The sequence below is a fragment of the Ammospiza nelsoni genome, chromosome 19, assembly GCF_027579445.1.
Source record: "Ammospiza nelsoni isolate bAmmNel1 chromosome 19, bAmmNel1.pri, whole genome shotgun sequence".
Classification (NCBI taxonomy): Eukaryota; Metazoa; Chordata; class Aves; order Passeriformes; family Passerellidae; genus Ammospiza; species Ammospiza nelsoni.
Window position 1 is genome coordinate 1298351 of NC_080651.1, and position 19415 is coordinate 1317765.

Below are 19415 nucleotides of genomic sequence, written 5' to 3' on the forward strand. Positions count from 1 at the left end.
CACCAACTTTGGGGTCAAGGTTTTATGTTTATGGCACAATTCTTCCCACAGCTTCACATTCAAACAAGATTGGGTAAACCTGGTGAAGATGGGGAGACTGCAACCCTCTCCACTTCAGAGTCCCTAAATCACATTCCTGGATTACCATTTTAATATTTCCTCTTTTCTCCCGTTCCATCCAACCAAACAAAGATGGTTATTTAAACTGAGTTTAAGATGCTACATAAAAAGTGCTGGCATGTTCTTTTTCAGAGTTTGAACAAAGAAAACTCTGACATGAAGAAGTTTCCAGAATCACTCAGGCAAAGCCATTTCTGGTACCCCCAGCCAAACCACGAGGGGACAGGCTGGGAAACACCTTTGAGGATGTTACACATCAAATCAAAGCTAAAGCTTCCTCCATGCATAGAAAGCAACAGCCCCAAGATGTGACACTGATCCATGACTTGACTCAGTTAAAGACTATTTAATCTGAGCTTTACAAAACTTGATTCTTTCTGAAATTGGAGATTTCTGAGACCCAGGCACTTTATCATTATTCATCTGCTAAATTCACACACCTTGACTTTTGCCAAGGAGAGACTTTAAGGCTCCTGAAAGAATTATAAAGGGATAAGAATGAAGTCTTTAGATTTTGCATTGTCTAAAGTTGAATTTTGTGGCAAGAACAAGCATTTATTAAGAAGACAATGAGTAGAAAAACATTCTATGTATGTATCATTTTAAGACAGAATCTTTGCTATTAAATAGAAGAAAAAGTGGGAACAAAGGACAAACTGTACCCCTGAATTAACTCGGTATCACAAAGTTAACTCAGTGCTTTGAAGTTACATCATTAGACAAAAGTTAAGCTTCTACAGTTGGAACGACAGACACTGAAAACACAACCATATCCCCCAACAAATCCGTGATCTGAGGCCATCAGTGCTCCTTAGCAAGATTATGTTGGATTAATTTTTGTATTTTAAATATGACAAAGCTTCCCCAAAAGAGAGACAACTTCCCGGAGCCAGAGCGCGTCACCGAGCCGAGGAGAAACTTCCCAAGTCCAGCAAAGGCCAATTAAAAAGAAAATGGAATATATTGCTCCATCATCAAAGCAATTAAAAACATAAATAAGGCATTGCAAGACTCTTAACATTCCCAATGTTTAATTATTTATCTGTTCTCTGTCCTGCAGCTATAGGTCAGAATTAACTCCTCTGAACTAAATACAGGAGAACTCTTTTGGGGATTTGTACCTCATTCATTTTCAAGCAAACATTTAAATTCATTTCAAATTCACACAAGAACTGCAACAGTTTCACCTAAATCAGATTTTCTACAAGTTAAACACCCCTCCTACACTCAGATGTGATTGTGAAACTACTTTGATCTCTCTTCCCAAATTTATTGCTCTGTGTAATCCATGACAAAATATAATGTGATTTACTGTATCTCTATATGACAGCCCAGCAGCTGACAGAACTTAATAATTCAGCATAAGAAAAAAACCCTTCTGGCACCAAAATATACAAATCATAATTGAGGCACTTTAGTATCATGTTACAATGAAGCACATACAGACTGATCATAAGAACTTCAAAACAATTAGAATTCTTTCTCACCCATTTAAAGAAGGTGGGTTTTACTCCATGACATGTTCTGCAGCTGTAAGCAAGTCATTTTGGAGCACTTTTCTTTCTTCATATTAATGACTCTGAAGGACTAATAACATTGCTTTACCCCTTCCCTATTTCCCAAACACTCCTTCTCCAAAAAGAAGAAGAAAAAAGCCACCTGCAGCTTTTCTCTATTATAATGATATGAAGAAAGAGCAAATGAGTGTAAACAATGTCTTCAAAATGCACCATATTTAAAAACACAATTATTACATTTTACATTAATTTGGTTTTGATCACTGAGCATTTTTCCTAAACAAAGCTATTTTGAAATCTGGTTGTTTTTTTTTTTTTTTTTTGTTGTGCTGACCTAAGCAGGGATGTGATGCCCACATTCCATGGGGAACTTTGTGCTGACTCTGGGGTTTGGGGGACTTGAGAAAGTTTTTGTGCAAAGGATGCGCAAAGATCACCCCAGAAACTTCCAAACAAAGTAAGAATGTGGAGCTGATGGATACAGGAGGATTTTCTACTTCTTATTCCAAGGAACAAACTCCAGTTCCTGCTGTTTGCACAACCAAAACCACAGAGGAGCCCCAGTGAAACCAGCAGGGATGGGATCCAGGAGCAGGGAATCCTTCCTGTCACACCTGACCAGGAACCTCACTCCGGAATCCTCAACAAATCTAACAATGAATTGGAAAAAAAAAACCAAAAAAAAAAACAAAAAAAAAAAAAAAAAAAAAAAAACCAAAAAACCAAACCCAAAAAAAAAAAAAAAAAAAAAAAACACCAAAAAAACAAAGGAAAAAAACCAACAACAACAAAAAAACAAAAACAAAAACAAAAAAAACACCAGTAATCTCATGTTACAGTCAGCACCACACTGGAAAACAGCCAATGTTTTCCAAATATTATCAAGTACCCAGGAATGCCAGGATAAATAAAATTAGATAAATAAATTAGATAAAACTGGACCTACAAGCAATCAGCCTTTTCCAAGACACAAGGTATTGGGCAAAAAAGAGAGAGCATGAGGTAATGATTCAATTGGGCTTTTAAAACTATTTAATAAAGCTGAAATAATAAGCAATTGTGTATTACAAGATAAAGCTGGTGTGTTACAGGTTGTTTGGAGAGTGAAGAAAGGCTCGGGAAACGATTGAAAAAATAATTAAAACGGTTGTTCTGCCACTGGCAAAACCTCAGCATTCACCTTATCCACCATGCCCAGGACTTTGTGAGTCTTGATCTGGAGGATAAAACCTGGAAGTTCTGGGATGGAGAAGAGGCAGCGTGTGCCCAGGTGCTGCAGAATGGGGAGCGGTGCTTGGGCACACTCTTGAAAAAGAAAGAGGAGACAGAGACAACAAAAAACCCCACCTGTGAATGTCCTTCAACAGACGTTTCAGATGAATTCCAGTTGGTTAAAAACCCACTAAACCCCTAAAAAACCCAGGCAAACTTCAACAACAACTACCCAGCTATCATTGATATGACAGGGCATGAGTGGAGTGTGCTGAAAGATGGGCCACATGACTGAGCTTTAATTTTAATCACATCAGTCCTTGCCCTGATGAAAGCCATCTTTTTAATTCCATATTTTGTCATAATTTATCATTTAGCTCTTGTCTGGTTCTCATTTCCTAACAGCATTGCTTCAATCATTTTCATTTTTGAGCCTGTGGTGCTGTTTGTGAATGCAAATAAAGGTGCTTGACCTCCCTGCAGACATTAATGAAGATATTAAAAAGTGAGCCTGTTCCTCATGGGTGCACATTTTTTTCCCCACAGTGACAGTTATACCAACTTCTCCTGGCTCCTAACTCTGGAACCAGATTTATGAATACAGCTGATGAGCAGAAATCTGATTTGTTGTTTTCTGGATTGTTTTTTCAGAGTTTTTATTTTTATTTAAAGGAGATAGGAGCAGTGTAACTCTGTGAATAACTGCAGCTCTTGCTTTGAAACATCTCCAGTAGGGAGAGTGCCATAAATTCTGTTTAGTCCTATTTGAGTGAAATATCCCTGAGATGATTCTACCATCTTCTTCTTCTTCATGTTTGGCTCTGTTGATTGAAGACTCTTCCAAATGGCTCCCCTGAGGGATGATGCAATTCCTGTGACCATGTTCCTGGTCCACCATCATTCCACTTTTTCTTTGGAGGAATGAGAAGGAGCAGTGCAAAAAGGGACACACTACAGAGGAAACTGCTTTTAAAAGCATTTGTGGAAAGGCACTATCAAAACAGATTAAATAATCCTCATTCTTTGTGCTAATATACATTAAAAATATTTCCTCTTTGTGAAATACATTTCTTCTTGATCTTTTGGCATCATGTTTTGCTTTTACTTGATCTTTTGGCACCACATTTCTGGTTTTGCTAGATTTTCTCCAACAAAGCCAAATGTACTACACTCATTTTTATTAATATTAGTTGGTGAATCACTATCCCTGTGTAAGAAACATTCAAGAACCAAATGTAATTTAATGTACACAGGCTCTACAAAACAAAACCAATAAAAATATTACTGCTCTGGAACAGAGAGATAATATCAGAGACAATAGCTCTTGGATTATAATGAAAAAAATTCAGAGACTTGGGAAACATCCAACTCTTCTTGGTAAGAATTGTAGGCTCTTTAAATTATTCATAGCTGGGGCCTAAGCTAAATAATTGATGTAATAGACTCAAAACAAGTTTTAAAAAAGGCACATCTTCAACTGGTGGGGGTCCTGCTTGCATTCAGCAAGGACACAAACAGGTCTGCATTACAATTAGACACAATTTAATGAGACCATTACACTCGGGAGGAATACACATTCACATTTATGGCTGACCTATTTGCCCCCATGTAAATAACCCGGGAATCGCTGCAGTGAGTGTGAAAACTCATCACAAACAAAGTTATCTGCAGCAAGTGTGGCTTCAGTCTCCGAGTTAATGAAGTGAAAGGTGTCAGATCAAAGGTCCCACCACAGCCAGTTCTCAGAAGGTCTTAGGGACAAAGATGGAACCACTTTTGGTGCTAATGAAATGTGGAGGTGGCAGAGAAGAAGCAGAGCTGGCGAGACAGGACTCAGAAATGGGAACTCATGGAAGGCACAAGATGATTTTACTTTAGGAGGAGAATTAACTGCTTAGGGGTAACTCAATACTTTTAATCAAGTATCTCTTGGAGCATCTTTCATCTCAGAAGATGTCACATTCCTTCCCTTCATCTTCTATCTCTCTTTGCCAGTGCTGAACAGTGTGCCATCATCTGCAACAGTGCCAGAACAGATACTGTGAATCACAGATATTCCTGCATATGCAGCATGAAAATATGCCCAGGGAGTTCCATCCAACTGGGCTGCCCTAGGGCTGTGCTGGGTGAGGAATTAACTGAGCCTGATGCTAAAGCAGGGACTGAAATGTTCCCCAGGGCACATTATCAGTACCTTATTTGCAAATTATAAGCAAGAAGTTGCTCAGAAAATAAGTACCCATCTATAGGACACTGTCTGAAGTGTTTTGCCCCATTACAAAAACATTATATTGCAACTAAATTGTTATATAGAATAATTATTCCTAATTAAGCAAGTGGTCACTTACAGAGTGATCTGAATTTAAGGTCCCCAAGTATCTGAGTTTTATGTGGACTTCACACCAGACACACACACAGATATGCCTAAACTGTGAAATTCAGCTTCCCATTGGATTTTTAAGCAATCTTCACAGAATTTGCACCAAAAAAAAAGTAAATTTAGAGAACTAATTATTCTCCCATATTGCCCTACATTTCCAGGTAACAAGATCTGATAGAGAATACTTTCATAAACAGATTTTAAGGCTCATGATGCAATTAAAATGCTTTTTCCCCCCACTTGAATAAAATCATCTTCATCAAGGTACTGTGGACGAGGACCAAGATTTGATACAAGATACAGGTGGAGTGATTGTACCAGGTAAAAACTGTAAACATCAGGTTTGATTTAAAATCACAGAAATCTCGGAGTATAACTAACATAAACATCATTAAAGTCTACAAGCAGGATCTGCAGGGCTCTGGCCAGGTTTTATGTCACTTTGGTGTCCCATCTTTTCAGAGGGAATCACTTCACAGCTCCCTTCCATCAGAAGCAGCCCCAAAAATAAAGTGTTTAACTCAGTTTTGGGGTTTTTTTGACTACAGATTTGTCCTACAATCAAATTTCATGTGTGTTCAGTACAGTCAATACACAAAAATGTAAATTACTTCTCCACAAGAAAAGCGGTACTGACAGAGAATTAGATGTTCCTGGAACCTGCATAAACCTTGAACAGAATGAGTCAAAATATCTATTTAAATATTGAAAAGAAGTCAATAAAAAGCTAAATAGTGAAAATTATTTAGAGAGAGAGAAAAAAAGCCCATCATCATCTTCTCCCACTCCAGTTTACTCATGTGTGCTGCTCAAAGGGAGCTTTTTTATGAGATATTTTCAGTGTTCCAAGGTTGCTTCCTTTGAGCATTGTTAGCCTGTCCACTGCTCTGCTCGGGCCGTGCTTGCTGAATGTTCATTTCCTCTGCCAAGAAAATCCCACAGAACCTTGCAAACAGTGCCAAGCCCCACATCTGCACACACTCAGACTTTGTCTCCTGCTCTCAGTCATTGCTGGCAAAGCTGGAGCTGCTCCAAGCTTTGTGCACCTGGCTCAGGAGAGCCCCAAGTGCGGCTGGAGCACACCTGGCCCTGCCCAAAGCAGCCAAAGCAGGGCTGTGAGCTCCAAACACCCCACAATCACGGCATGGTTTAGGTTGGGAGAGACCTTAAAGATCATCCAGTGTCACCCCTGCCATGTGCAGGGACGCCTTCCACTGTCCCAGGGAGCTCCAACCCTGTCCAGCCTGGCCTTGGGCACTGCCAGGGATCTGGGGGCAGCCACAGCTTCCCTGGGCACCCTCCTTGCAGAAAAATGATCCTAAAACCTCTGTCAGCTCAACCAGGTATGTACAAAAATGCTGAAAACACCTCAGTATCTTACAAGGGCAAAGCAGGAAAAAAGGCGCACAATCCTCACAGCGTCCCAGCAATCTCCAGCAGACACCAACCCTGACAAACCCCAAAGTGCTAAGGGAGTGCTCAGGAACTGACACCACAATAACAATGTCCCGTTCCTAGAAAAGCTGGAACTGCTCCACGCTTTGTGCACTCCACTGCACCTGGCTCAGGGTGCCCCAAGTGCTGCTGGTGCAGCCTGGAGCTCACCTGGCCCTGCCCAAAGCTGCCAAAGCAGGGCTGTGTGCTCCAAACACCCCACAATCACGGCATGGTTTAGGTTGGGAGGGACCTTAAAGATCATCCAGTGTCACCCCTGCCATGTGCAGGGACACCTTCCACTGTCCCAGGGCGCTCCAACCCTGTCCAACCTGGCCTTGGGCACTGCCAGGATCCAGGGGCAGCCACAGCTCTCTCACCACCCTCCTAATGGGGCAAAACAGCTTGCAGGAAAATGATCCTAAAACTTGTCAGCTCAACCAGTTAAGTACAAAAAATGCTGAAAACACATCAGTATCTTACAGAGGCAAAGCAAGAAAAAGATTGCACAATTCTCACAGTGTCCCAGGAACCTCCAGCAGACACCAACCCCAAAGTGCTAAGGGAGTGCTCAGGAATTGACACCACAATAAATGTCCCAGCCTTACAGACGGGATTTTGAAGCAACAGAAAATTAAAGAGCTCAATAAATCATGTGTCCCTAAATGTAAAAAAGATGTCTACAACCACCAACAAATATTTAAATATTCAGAGTGCCCGTAATGAAGACTCTTCCTTCCCCTGTCTCTGCTCCTCACTCTTCTCCTTCTCATCCCCACAGCAGCAGGAGGGCAATGCCTGAGGAATCCTGGATCTTCACCCATTTACAGTTCTGTTTTTCTTGTCACTGAAGTATGAATCATTTCTATTTCCTCATGTTCGCGTTAACAACAGTCCACAATGACACAAAGCAATCCACGCAGAAATTAACATTATTCCCAGAGCAGATCACAGAGGAATAAGATCCCTCACTTGAGAATGGAGTGACCTTCAGAAAATCTGGCCAGTCAGATGTTCCATGCCTAAACTGTGAATTTCAGCTTCCCACTGGATTTTTAAGCAATCTTCACAAAACTGGCACCAAAAAAAAGCACATTTAGAGAACAATTTTTCCCTCATATTGCCCTAAATTTCCAGGTAACAACAACTGGTAGAAAACATCTTCAAAAACAAATTTCCAGGCTCATGATGCAATTAAGATGGTTTTTTCCCCCTCTTGGATAAGATCATCTTCAGCAAGGTTCTGTGGACTAGGACCAAGATTTGAACTAAATTAGCTGAAACTGCTGCTTTTGAGTTTTAAATGGAGTTTGTCCTCAAAGCTGCTTCAAGTTTTGGATTTTGTGGCCAATTTCCACAGTTCTACAATTGCAAGACAGGAATGAAACAGAATGGGGAATGGAGATTTGAAGGTAATGCCAGGTATTTTCACATGTCTGTGAAAGACTTTTCAACAGAGATACTTTTTTCTTTTCCCCTCCTATCTTTTACTCAACATGTGCTCTTCAGATTAGGGTAAAAATAGGGAAGCAGGTTAAAGAAAAAAAATACAATAGCAGTTAATATAGCTTAAAATTAGCAAAATTTTTGAAAAATAGAAAAAATCCAACAAATTAAAGAAAACCAGTATTTCTGACAGAAATGACAATTCAAGACTATTAGAGATATTGGCCTATGAAGGATTATTTGTAACTTTAATTTGAGGATGTAAAGAAGTTAACTTTTCTTTTGCTATACTACACATGTAAAAAAAGATCAAAGAAAGAAAAGAATTGAGATTCAAATTCCATTTTTAAGCAAAAATGACAATGTCTTCCTGAGTTAAAATTAATCCTTTAATGATGAATTTCAAAGGTTTAAATACTTTCTGTGACCTTGGCTTTAAATAATTATGCCAAGCAGAGCTTTCCTTACATTCAGAATAGATTCTGAATTGTTGATCACAGCCATTTTAATGGCTTCAGGCTGGCTGATTTCCAACATAATCCCCCGAATGCTCTTTAAAATTACAGACCAAGAACCTGACGCAGGTAAATGAAATGTCACTTGCACAAAGGCTGCTCAAACACTCCATGCAGATTGTTAATTTGTGCCACTGCACATCCCCTTGCAAGCAAATGTGTGATTTAGTGCCTTAATGCAACGTACAAAAGAGACTTCAACAACTATCTGCTTACACACACACAGAGTCTACCATAAATATTAAGTAGGGTTTTTTTAGTTTGGTTTTTGAAATAAAACTTGCATGTTTTAGCTCCCTAATGGAGGGGGGGGAATACTTGAATTCAAGACAGGGTCCAAGGGATGCTCAGCAAACAGGAATGTGGGCAGTGACCCCACAGAACAGAATGGAGGGAAGCCTTGATCAATCTGAAACATTAATTTCTGTTTTCAAATCTTACCAGAGACCTTTCTCACCTGATGTACACCACAGGCAAAATCAGACAAGCCACTGTGAGCAACCAGACACAATTTCCTTGCACCCTGAGCCTGAGTATTTCCCTCCTTAAGAGCTCACCCTCTTTTTAAGGGATAAAAAGCTTGGCCAGGCAGAACCATCCTTTCCAGAGTCTCTATTGCAGCAGAGGAAAATCAGCCTGGTTGGCTTTACCTATAAAATCACCTGTGTTTTTAAAGTGCTGTTGGATCCTCATGGCACCTTCCATCCCTGCTGGAGGTGCTGCCCAGCCCCAGCATGCCCAGAGCAAAACTTTCCACCAAAGAACCCCAAAACACCCCACGCTCCTGCAGTGACTCTGCCATCCCATGGTCTGCATCTGTTTCTTCAACTCAAGTGATCCCCAGGTGATTTTTTCCTCAGGGAAACTTTGCTCAGGTGACTTTGGGGTGATCCCTCCCCTTGTGCCCCGTGGAGCTGCTCTTTGTCCGTCCCTTACCTTCCTCAAAGCCGCCTCTGTCTCCGCCGTGTGCCTCCTCTTCAGCTCCGCTATCACTTTCTCCATCTCCATCTTCACGCTGTTCAGTGCTTCCTCCTTCTCTCGCGTTGCCCTCAGCTTCTCCTCGTCCCTCTGCAGGCTCAGGTCCAGCAGCTGATGGTTCCTCAGGGCGTTGGCCTGGATCAGCTCCTCCCTCAGCTTGCGGATTTGGCTCTCCAAGCCAGAGATCACCTGAGAGAAAGAGCAAACAGAGTGACAAACCCCAAACCCACAGCACAAAACCCACTTGGTTGGTGATAGGAATGCCCAATGGGCAGGAAGAATGATGGCAGAACTCCATGATATCAGAAGGCTAATTAATTACTTTATTATACTATATTATACTATAACCGTATTGTCAGAACCCAGGAAATTCCTCTGGCTGCCCTGGAGGACTCGAGTCCCTGCCCAGGGGCCTCAGAGACCTTGGCACAAAGCCCAAGACCCCTGAGCCTTTGATCTTGACCCATGGAAAAAATTACCAACTGTATATGAGGATTTACAAGCCACAAAAATTTAAGTAGAATGATAGTGAATTCATCACAGGGTGAAAAATAGATTTTTGAGGTTTTTGGAATGAGGGCTCAGGGTCCCAAGATGGAGGAATTTGGGTGTGCCTTGTCCTTTTTCCTTCTTCTTCTTGGCCTCCATGTTCTGGGTGATGTTGGCATTTTTGGGTCGGTTTAGAGTAGAAGCTCACTGTCTAACATAGGTGATAGGTATTGGGAAGTTATTGTAAATAGTGTACACGTGGTTTTTAGTATAAAAAGATAACACCAGTGTGCCTCAACCAAACCTGCCAGACGGACCTCGGCGGGTCAGAGAAAGATTTCTATAGATAAGAAACAATGAACAACCTTGAGAACAAGAATAGAACAGTTCTGACTCCTTCTTCGACTGCTGGGCTGGGAAAAGAGACTTTCTAAGGCATCTCTGACTGGCAGGGATCCCAAGACTATATTACAATGAATACTAAAGAATAGTATAAGCTTCTAAAGAAACTCCTGGTTGTCTCCTGACAGTCAGGACACAGCTTTGACTGACTGGCCAAGGAAACATGAAAGCCATGACTCCACCATCCTTTTCTTCATGTTTGGCTCTGTTGATTGAAGACTCTTCCAAATGGCTCCCCTGAGGGATGATGCAATTCCTGTGACCAAGTTCCTGGTCCGCCACCATCCTGCCTTTTCTTTGGAGGAATGAGAAGGAGCAGTGCAAAAAGGGACACACTACAGAGGAAACTGCTTTTAAAAGCATTTGTGGAAAGGCACTATCAAAACAGATTAAATAATCCTCATTCTTTGTGCTAATATACATTAAAAATATTTCCTCTTTGTGAAATACATTTCTTCTTGATCTTTTGGCATCATGTTTTGCTTTTACTTGATCTTTTGGCACCACATTTCTGGTTTTGCTAGATTTTCTCCAACAAAGCCAAATGTACTACACTCATTTTTATTAATATTAGTTGGTGAATCACTATCCCTGTGTAAGAAACATTCAAGAACCAAATGTAATTTAATGTACACAGGCTCTACAAAACAAAACCAATAAAAATATTACTGCTCTGGAACAGAGAGATAACATCAAATTCAATTACTAAATTGAATCCAATTACCAAAATTCCTTCAGGTAAATGATCTTCCAACACATTCCACGTGTGCACAAACACAGGAGCAGCACATGAGATAAGAATTGTTTGTATCATTCTTTTCTCTGCTTCTCTCACAGCTTCTCTGTTCAGAGGGATGTGAATAGCACAGGTGTCCTCCAACACCTGGGCTAGGGGCAGACCCAGAGGATGCTCTGTCCCTTTTCTTGGCCTCTCTTCTTGCTCTTCCCTTTCTCTTCCTGCACACAGATAAATACAGCTCCCCCTGCCCACTGCACTGGTGAGATGGACCCTTTTGGAGGAGAAATGAGCTTGTGGCATATAATCTACACATCCTACCCATGCCTTCTTTTTTTATCCTTAGGGAATTACCTGCATCCTTCTAATGAGCTATCAGAGCATCATCAATCATTTATCAATCACTGCCTGCCCCCGATGGGAACACAAGGGGGAGGGATGGAAGTGACAGGAATAAAGCTGTGACACTCCTTGTTGAGTTTTATTGGGTTTTTCTTCTAAGGTCAGGATCAGGATTAAATGTGCAAGATGGTATTGCTTGTTTGGATTTAGATGTTTATTAGTTTTTATTTATATTATAGTCTCACAAGGTGTGAGTTTTACAGTACTTTAACAAGTTAAAAATGGAGACATATTTCTCTTTCTATAAGGCTTTTAAAGGATAAACTGTCTAATTAAGAAATGACACAAATTATTTTTATTTTTAATCTAATAACAAACTACTTGTGCTCTGCAATGTGGACTTTTTAATCTAATTGCACAATACTACTTGAAGTTATGGAGAAGAAGGTGAAGAAGAAGGTAAAGGAGGACTACCTTCTGTCCTAAAATTTTTATCTCACTTTATATATAATACTATATTCTAAACCCTTAAACTCTAAGTTTTCTACTATGTGATATTATACACTTTTATTTAAACTACACACCTCTAATCTTGGTTCTATCATTCCATTTTGGAAGCTTCTCCACAGCCTCAGGTCAATTCAGTGTTCTCTTGGGGATCGGTGCCTGGCAGCACAGAAAGTCTCAAATTCTCAGTATCCAGGGTTCTAACAACTCCTAATTCCACAGAATTCCCTCTGCTACTTTACCTCAGGAGTAGATACATATCTATGACCTCAGATTACACTTACTAACTCTCACTGGTTACTTTTCTAACTCCATTTCCTCTGTGGGTTCCTCACTGGGGTACAGGAGCATCACACCTGGAACATAAAGCACTGAGCTTACAGCTAAGTGTGATGGATGGCACTGAAAGCACATCCACGTGTTCATTCACAAATTTAATTCTGAAAATGAGCACTTGCACTACAAAACTCCCACAGAATTCCCCCCTTTCTCCTCCCTGTTTCACAAGAAACTTTGCAGTTGCCTGGAATTTTTTCACAGAGGATGCAACAATACTGAGAGCAGAAATTGATGTTCTACCAAGTGAGTGCAGGTGACTCAGCTCAAGCTTATTAAAGGTTTCACAGGAAAATCTGAGGAAAAGCAGTGTATATTTAAAGTTCCCATTGTCCTGGAATGCCAGTTTCTCTCCAACTACTATTTTTCTTCTTCAGACATTTTTAATACACTGCCTGTACTCAGCTACACCATCTATTTGCAGCCTCTGAGAACCACATTAGTACAAAACTCTGAAAAGGAAACATTTGTTTCTGACCAAAGTTGGGACATGAATGACTATCAGATCTATTGCCTTGTACATTAATCTCTCAAGACAGATTCCTATAAATACTGTGATCTGAGAGAGAGGAAAAAAAAAATCAAGGCTTGAAAGTTTGCCTATTTCTCAAGCTATTTGAACTATATGGTGTAATAAAAGACATCATCTCCCTTCAAACCTTCAGTTTGTCCTTCAGCTATCCCAGCTGTAACATGTATTAAATAATATCAACCATCTCAGGAACTTATTTTGTTTCCATGCTTTCTTAATTACTCACTGGCATTAGTCCCTACTATGTCAAAGGTAAGAGTGTGTGTATGGTGGAGAAGGAATGAGCACGTCATTTGTATACAGAACTCCACCACAGGCCACATATTTCAGCCCTATCAGCATTATCTCAAACATATGGTTCATATACTGTAATCTGTGCTAGATCCTTTCCTTCCCTTCCTGGGCTTTTCCTCTACACATGTTTAATTTCTTATTAAATCTGTATACAGACTAAAAACGTAAAGTAATGTTCAGTGTATAATTATAATCCACAATGTACTTTTATAATTCTTTCGGAAAATGATTTCATCTCCAGATCACAAGAACATGACAGCCTGCCTGGCTTTTCCTTAACCAAAGCAGCACTAACTCAATGAAGATAAGAGCTGCAATTGCTGATGGGTGATTTGGTCTGAGTTCCAAACTGACACACTGAGAATTTGGGGTTTTTAACAGCTGTCCCAGTGCAAGTCCAGCCTGAAATAGCCACAATTATCTTTTCATCTGTGAGAGTTCTTTTTGAAAGCTCATTCCCCTACTCTTCTTTTTTTTCCCCTGCTATTTTAAAATAAAAAACTTCCTTTAATTACACCCCCAACACACACACATAAGTGAAACAAAAAAATTACCCTGCTCAGAAGTTCCCTAAAAAGTTTGTTAAAATATTTAGGATAAGAAATCAGGGTTAACTTTTTATAAAACAAGGAAAATTCATTCACAAATGACACTACAAGACAAAATAAAGACTGGGTGAATTCCTGTTACACCTTTTAAGCTTCACTTCCTTCTTTATTCAATGGTTCTTATACAAAGTCATTAGAAAATGAAACACAACCCAGTGTTTTCTGTAAGAAGTAACAGCTCTCAGCCTTCAGAGCCAAAACTGGGGACAGCTGAGAGTGAGCTGAATGTTATAGGTAAAGCAATGGTAATTAATATGCAAAGGAGCATTAATGTTGGACCTAATAGATGGCAAAAGCAGATTTGGTTCTATTAGGGAAGAAGAAAGGCTCTGAAGATGGGGTGATGGCAGCGAAACTAATATGATTAAAGGAGTCCCTTTGGAGCAACTTCACTGCCAGTAAGATGATGTTAAGAGACATCTAATCTCTCCAAAGTGACTGGAAAAAGCTCATATTGGGATCACAGACACAGTTCTTGTCAATTACTTTCAAATAAGTCCAGTTCTCACAGCCAGATTAGTTTTTCCCATAAACAAAGTCAGTGGCAGAAGCAGCTTACGCCCAACTCAGCGCTGAGACAACTTTGTGTGACACGGATCTGTCCCCACTGCTGCAGGAAATGAATCCCAAACTTTCCAGCACTAAGGCTCTGCTATTCCACATGCCAGGTTTAATAAACTATTATTAGACTTAAATGCAGGCAAATTAGGGAAAAAAAAAAAAAAAGCCCCAAGATGACTTAATTCTCAGTTGCGAAAAATCCGTGAAATATAAAACTTATGAGCAACTTTCTTTTCTTAACGATTCTGTGGGAAAATAAAAGCTGCAGTTACAAAATCTCACTTCTCAGGCTCCAGATCCAAAGGCAGGATGGTTTCTTTGTAACACTGAGTCCTCTTTCTCAGTCTTGGTTTCTCAAATTCTCCTCTGGCTGCCCAAATCTCTGTTTGGGATCCAAACGGTTTGTATGGTCCAAACAAGAGTTTGAGTACAAGAGCTGCTGGTAGAAAAACTCACCTTAAACACCCCATCTAAGCAAATTATTATTGTGCTAAATGAGGATTAAACATAAGAAATAAGGGCTGACAGTGTGTAATAGTGCCAAAATGTTTCTGCCACTTGCTGCCTTTTCTGGATCAAAGTGTTGTAGTCTCTATTTCGGTGGTGTGGGTACGAGCACATGAAATAAGACAGATCTGTATCTATTTTAGAAAGGATGCAGAAGTTTGTAGCAATTCCCAGGATGGCCATGCCACAGGAACATGCCCCAAACAAGGAAGCATTTTGTAAAATGACCATTAATCCACATACAGGACAACAAATAGAAAGATAACACCAGCTTACACAGTTTCCCAAATGGAACAAAAATACATAAACGGTGTGACAGAGATTTCATAAAGGTTTATGTTACATGTTTGTATGTCCCTTAGATGAAGAAACTGCTGGCCAAGGTGGTGATTGCTATTTCTGTTTCAAAGAAATAACTTAGAATTCTAACTAAGAATATCTGTGCTGAAATAGTGTCATAAAAAGGGTGGGTCATAAGCCCACAGCAATTTGCCCGCAGGGAGAAAATAGACTTGAAAGAAAAAGAAGAAGGTTGGTCACTCACTTTGGCCTATTTAAAATGCCAATAAATGTACTGCGTGTTATTTGGAAGGAAAACATGTGCTCTTAATTTTCAAAAGTAAATTGCATAAGAAAATATAAAGTTGGCAAAAAGTTTAAATTAAAATCTGTTGCTGATGTCTGAAACTCTGCTCCACTTCCAGGCAACGGGGATGAGAAACGGACCGAATGACTACGGCCTAATTAAAAACAATAATAACACAAACTCCCTTTATTTTCCAGGAGCTGCTGCTTCACCCCCATGAAGCATTTCCTCGGACGAGTTCCTGAGGAAGAGGCAGGAGCATGAGAGCACCTCCACCCTGACGGCGTGAGCACACAGAGCTCATCCTCGCCCTGCATTACACACCAAACCACATCCACCCAGCACCACCGGTGCCCAGGGTGGCTGAAAGTACCAAAACAAGGCAGAGGAGAGCTGAGGTGAGATGCACTCCTGATTTATTGCCCGTGGTGCAGAGCTAGAGGCGCTGAGGTGCTGCTGCAGCAGATTTACAGGGAGTGATGAAGATGGGCCAGCAGATGAAGCTGCAGTAACCTCAGTGCTGTGCCTTGCTGGGAGCACTGGGGCTGCTGTGTTAAACACCCCTGCCCTTCTCAAGGGGCTCCTGACAACTGAGTTTCAGAAGTTTTCTGTGCTGGGTTAACTGAGCTCCAGTCAGAGATGACTGCACAGGGCTCACTTTGCTGTGCTTAATTTTGCTGGCATGAAACATTTAAAAAAACCTACAACAAACCCCACTACCTGTGAGCAGTAGCATGGACTAGTCTGGGTGACCCCAAAGATCCTCTCTGGGATAATAACCTCAAATATCAGCCTGTAAGTCACAGCCCTATCTGAGCACAGATAAGCAGCTTCTGCTCTGCCTGCCAAGACCTTCTGAGCATTTCCTCCTCGGAGAGGAGCAGTGAAGTGAGCAGGGTGTGCTGGGGAACGTCAGCTGGGCCCTTCTGAAAGGGACACTTGTCCCTCTGTGCCTTGCCACGCTGCTGTGGGGTGGCAGGGATGGATGAGGCATCCATAACATTTGTTATTGGGCACTGGATTATTTCTGAAAGGAGATCAGCCCAGTCAAGGGAAAGGCAGGCTGCAATAAAAACAAATCTCACTCTGATGATGAAGAAGTGAAAGGAAAATAAGGAACAAAGTAGGAACACCCAGTGATTCAGTGGGGACAATGAGTCCCTTTTGAGCCATGAGCAGGGCAGTGTCCCAGGAGAGGGGCATGGAGTGTCCTGTCCCAGCCATGCACATTTACTGTAAAACATTCACTGTAAAGGGAATTATCTGCTCAAAGTGGGAACCTGAACCACTTCAGCTTTCTTGTGAGTAAACAAAGCTTTATCAAATGCTGGGGAACATCATACAAGTTTCTCTACCATCACAAAAGCAAGCAATGCATTTAACATAAAAGAAGTCTGAAAAATAAACAAATATTTGCAGCTCTAAGCTTAGAAAGAAGTGTAGCTGTAAGAACTTCAAATGTGTGTAATGTTGATTTTGTGTTTAGAACAAAATTGGTTTACATTAATGAGTTTTTCTACTGCAGCTTCTGCAAGGGACAACAATACTTCTCTTAACTGATCTTATTCTGATTTGCAGGAACTTTTTTCGTTATTTTTACCCTCTGGACCCTGTCAACCAAGGGCCAGGCACAGTCCTAATCTTTCTGATTTTTCTGTCCACAAATCATCCTACTGAGTCTGACTCCCTGGTCCCACTATACCTGCTTTTCTCCATGCCAAAGGAATTCCAAGTGGCCAGTCCAGCCAGCTGGCAGCTATTTGTGACTCCTTTGCATTGCATGAACTCAATCATGTCCATTTAAACAACTATATAAAATATATTTTCTATACCATGGCAATTTCAATTAAAACATGTAGAGAATTTCTTCACCTTTTTCTCTCGTGACTCCTAAAATCAGCAATTTGTCAATATATTACGAATACTTTAAAAGATGAGATTTCATTTGCAAAGAAAACCAGTGGCACATTATCACATGGGTAATGACGTGGCAGAGCACAAATTAGCAGGGATAAGTAATAAACAGCTATTTAGCTTTCACAGCACAATCTATTACACTGCCAACTTTAAATGCCTTTTGGGTAAGAACACACAGCCCCATAAACGTGGGATTTAAGGGAGCAGATAAATGAAATGGTGTGAAATGAAGTGAAAATGAACAGCACTTCAGTGACCAGCAGGTTGGGCTCAGTTCCTGAGAGCACTGATCATTCCAGGAGCATGGGGCTGTGCAAGCCCTTCCAGGGGAAAAGATGGAAATTCACACCCCCACCATTATGAATAGTCCTGGACAGTGGTCTGAGACTACCTGGAAACACTAAAATATCAGCTTCAGTACTCAGAGATGCATTTTATTGTTTGTTTATATAGTATTTTGTGCACAGTGAAGTTTTCTCATTCTTGAGGGGTAAAAAATTATCTCCAGAATATTCTATTGCAGAGCTTAAAATGGAGCCATTTCATCCTATTTATACATATTTCTCTCTATATATCCTATATATGACTACATTGCAGTGATGGGGTGAAGTCATTAATATGTTCATAAATGAAAAGTTGGATATGATCAGTTTTGGGTTTTGGAGGAGAACTGACACAAACCAAAGCTGCACCCAGTGATCTGCACCTGCACAGCACAAGGGAAGGGGAAGCTCCCGAGGCTCAGACAGATGAATATCCAGTGGATAAACCTCAGTAAGAGCAGTGCAGGTGACACTAAGGGTGAAATGTGGCAGTTCAGCAGGGTCAGATCTCAATCCCACTTTCAGAATTTATGCAAAGGTCTATCAGCTCCATCCCCACACAACCTAAACTCCTCTCACCTTTGCACATGCACCTCTGACACCTCTCTTGAAAATACCCCCAGGGATTTGTAAAGGGAGGTGTTGAGCTGCTAACTTACATATTCATTTCATTAATTTTAACAGCATTAAGCTGCTTTTAAAGGTCAAACCTCCTTGGTAAGATTCTTGGGCTATTCCAGCACTGTTCATGCTCTGAAAAATACCTCTAACATTTATGAATCTGATAAAAGTTTATTCCTCCTAATTGTAGGAATAATAATAAAAGTTTATTCCTACTAGTTTATTCCTGCTTATCTTTTATCTACCAGGGTCTCACTGTGGTGTGGGGACTGGTTTAACAACACCCCACCTGTACAGTGCTGCTGGAGGGAAACATCACCCACCTCTGGCATCCAAACCAACAATTCCTGCACTGAACATCATCCCAAGGAAGGTCCAGCACCCTTCAAGAAGAGATTCTACTTTTTAGCAATGTATTTGCTCTGTCTTGTCTAATCCTGTCCAGCATTTCCTGAAACACAGTGGAAGTGTTGACTCACTAAGAACAATAGTTACCTTCTGCTCAGCTCCACTTCAAATAAAATTAAGGAAAAATGAGTCTGCCTGTGCCATTCCTATAAATAAACACACTTAGGCAGCAATTAACAGGCAATTTAACCCCCAAATGTTCACCGACTCTGCCAGGTATTTCTGAAGGATGAAAAGAAACAAACAACACACCACTATCAAAAAGCCAGCAGGGAAAAGTTACACTCAAAATATTGGCCTCACTCTGTTTTCTCCATCTTAGAAAAAGGCAGCACATTTTGAGGTCTGCTGTGACATGGCATTAAGCAAAACACAAATTTTGATGATTTTTTTTTTTCCCCAAAAGAAGTGCACTGAAGTAGATCTGGACTTTTACAGAAGGCAGTCAGATGCCTAAATCCCAGTTAATGTAAATGGCACTTAAGCTACAAACTGGGCTTAAAAAAAAAAAAAAAGGAGAGGGGCAAGAAAGAAAATCAGACACCCATTTGAACAGCTCCACAAAGAGCTTAAAATTAACAGAGCTTATTTCCATTTCTTAATTTACATAAGTCCATTTGATTCCAATTTAGTTAACAGCAGCT

The 19415-nt window shown here is 40.6% G+C and overlaps 1 protein-coding gene across 1 annotated transcript in view; it reads right to left on the bottom strand.

Moving 5' to 3' along the window:
- Positions 1-19415, bottom strand: part of CEP112 (centrosomal protein 112) — a 165830-nt gene that overhangs the window by 53903 nt on the left and 92512 nt on the right. Inside the window, exon 21 of the mRNA XM_059485706.1 lies at positions 9561-9791. Within this exon, the coding sequence (XP_059341689.1) occupies positions 9561-9791 (231 nt within the window). The remainder of the gene's footprint in view (positions 1-9560; positions 9792-19415) is intronic.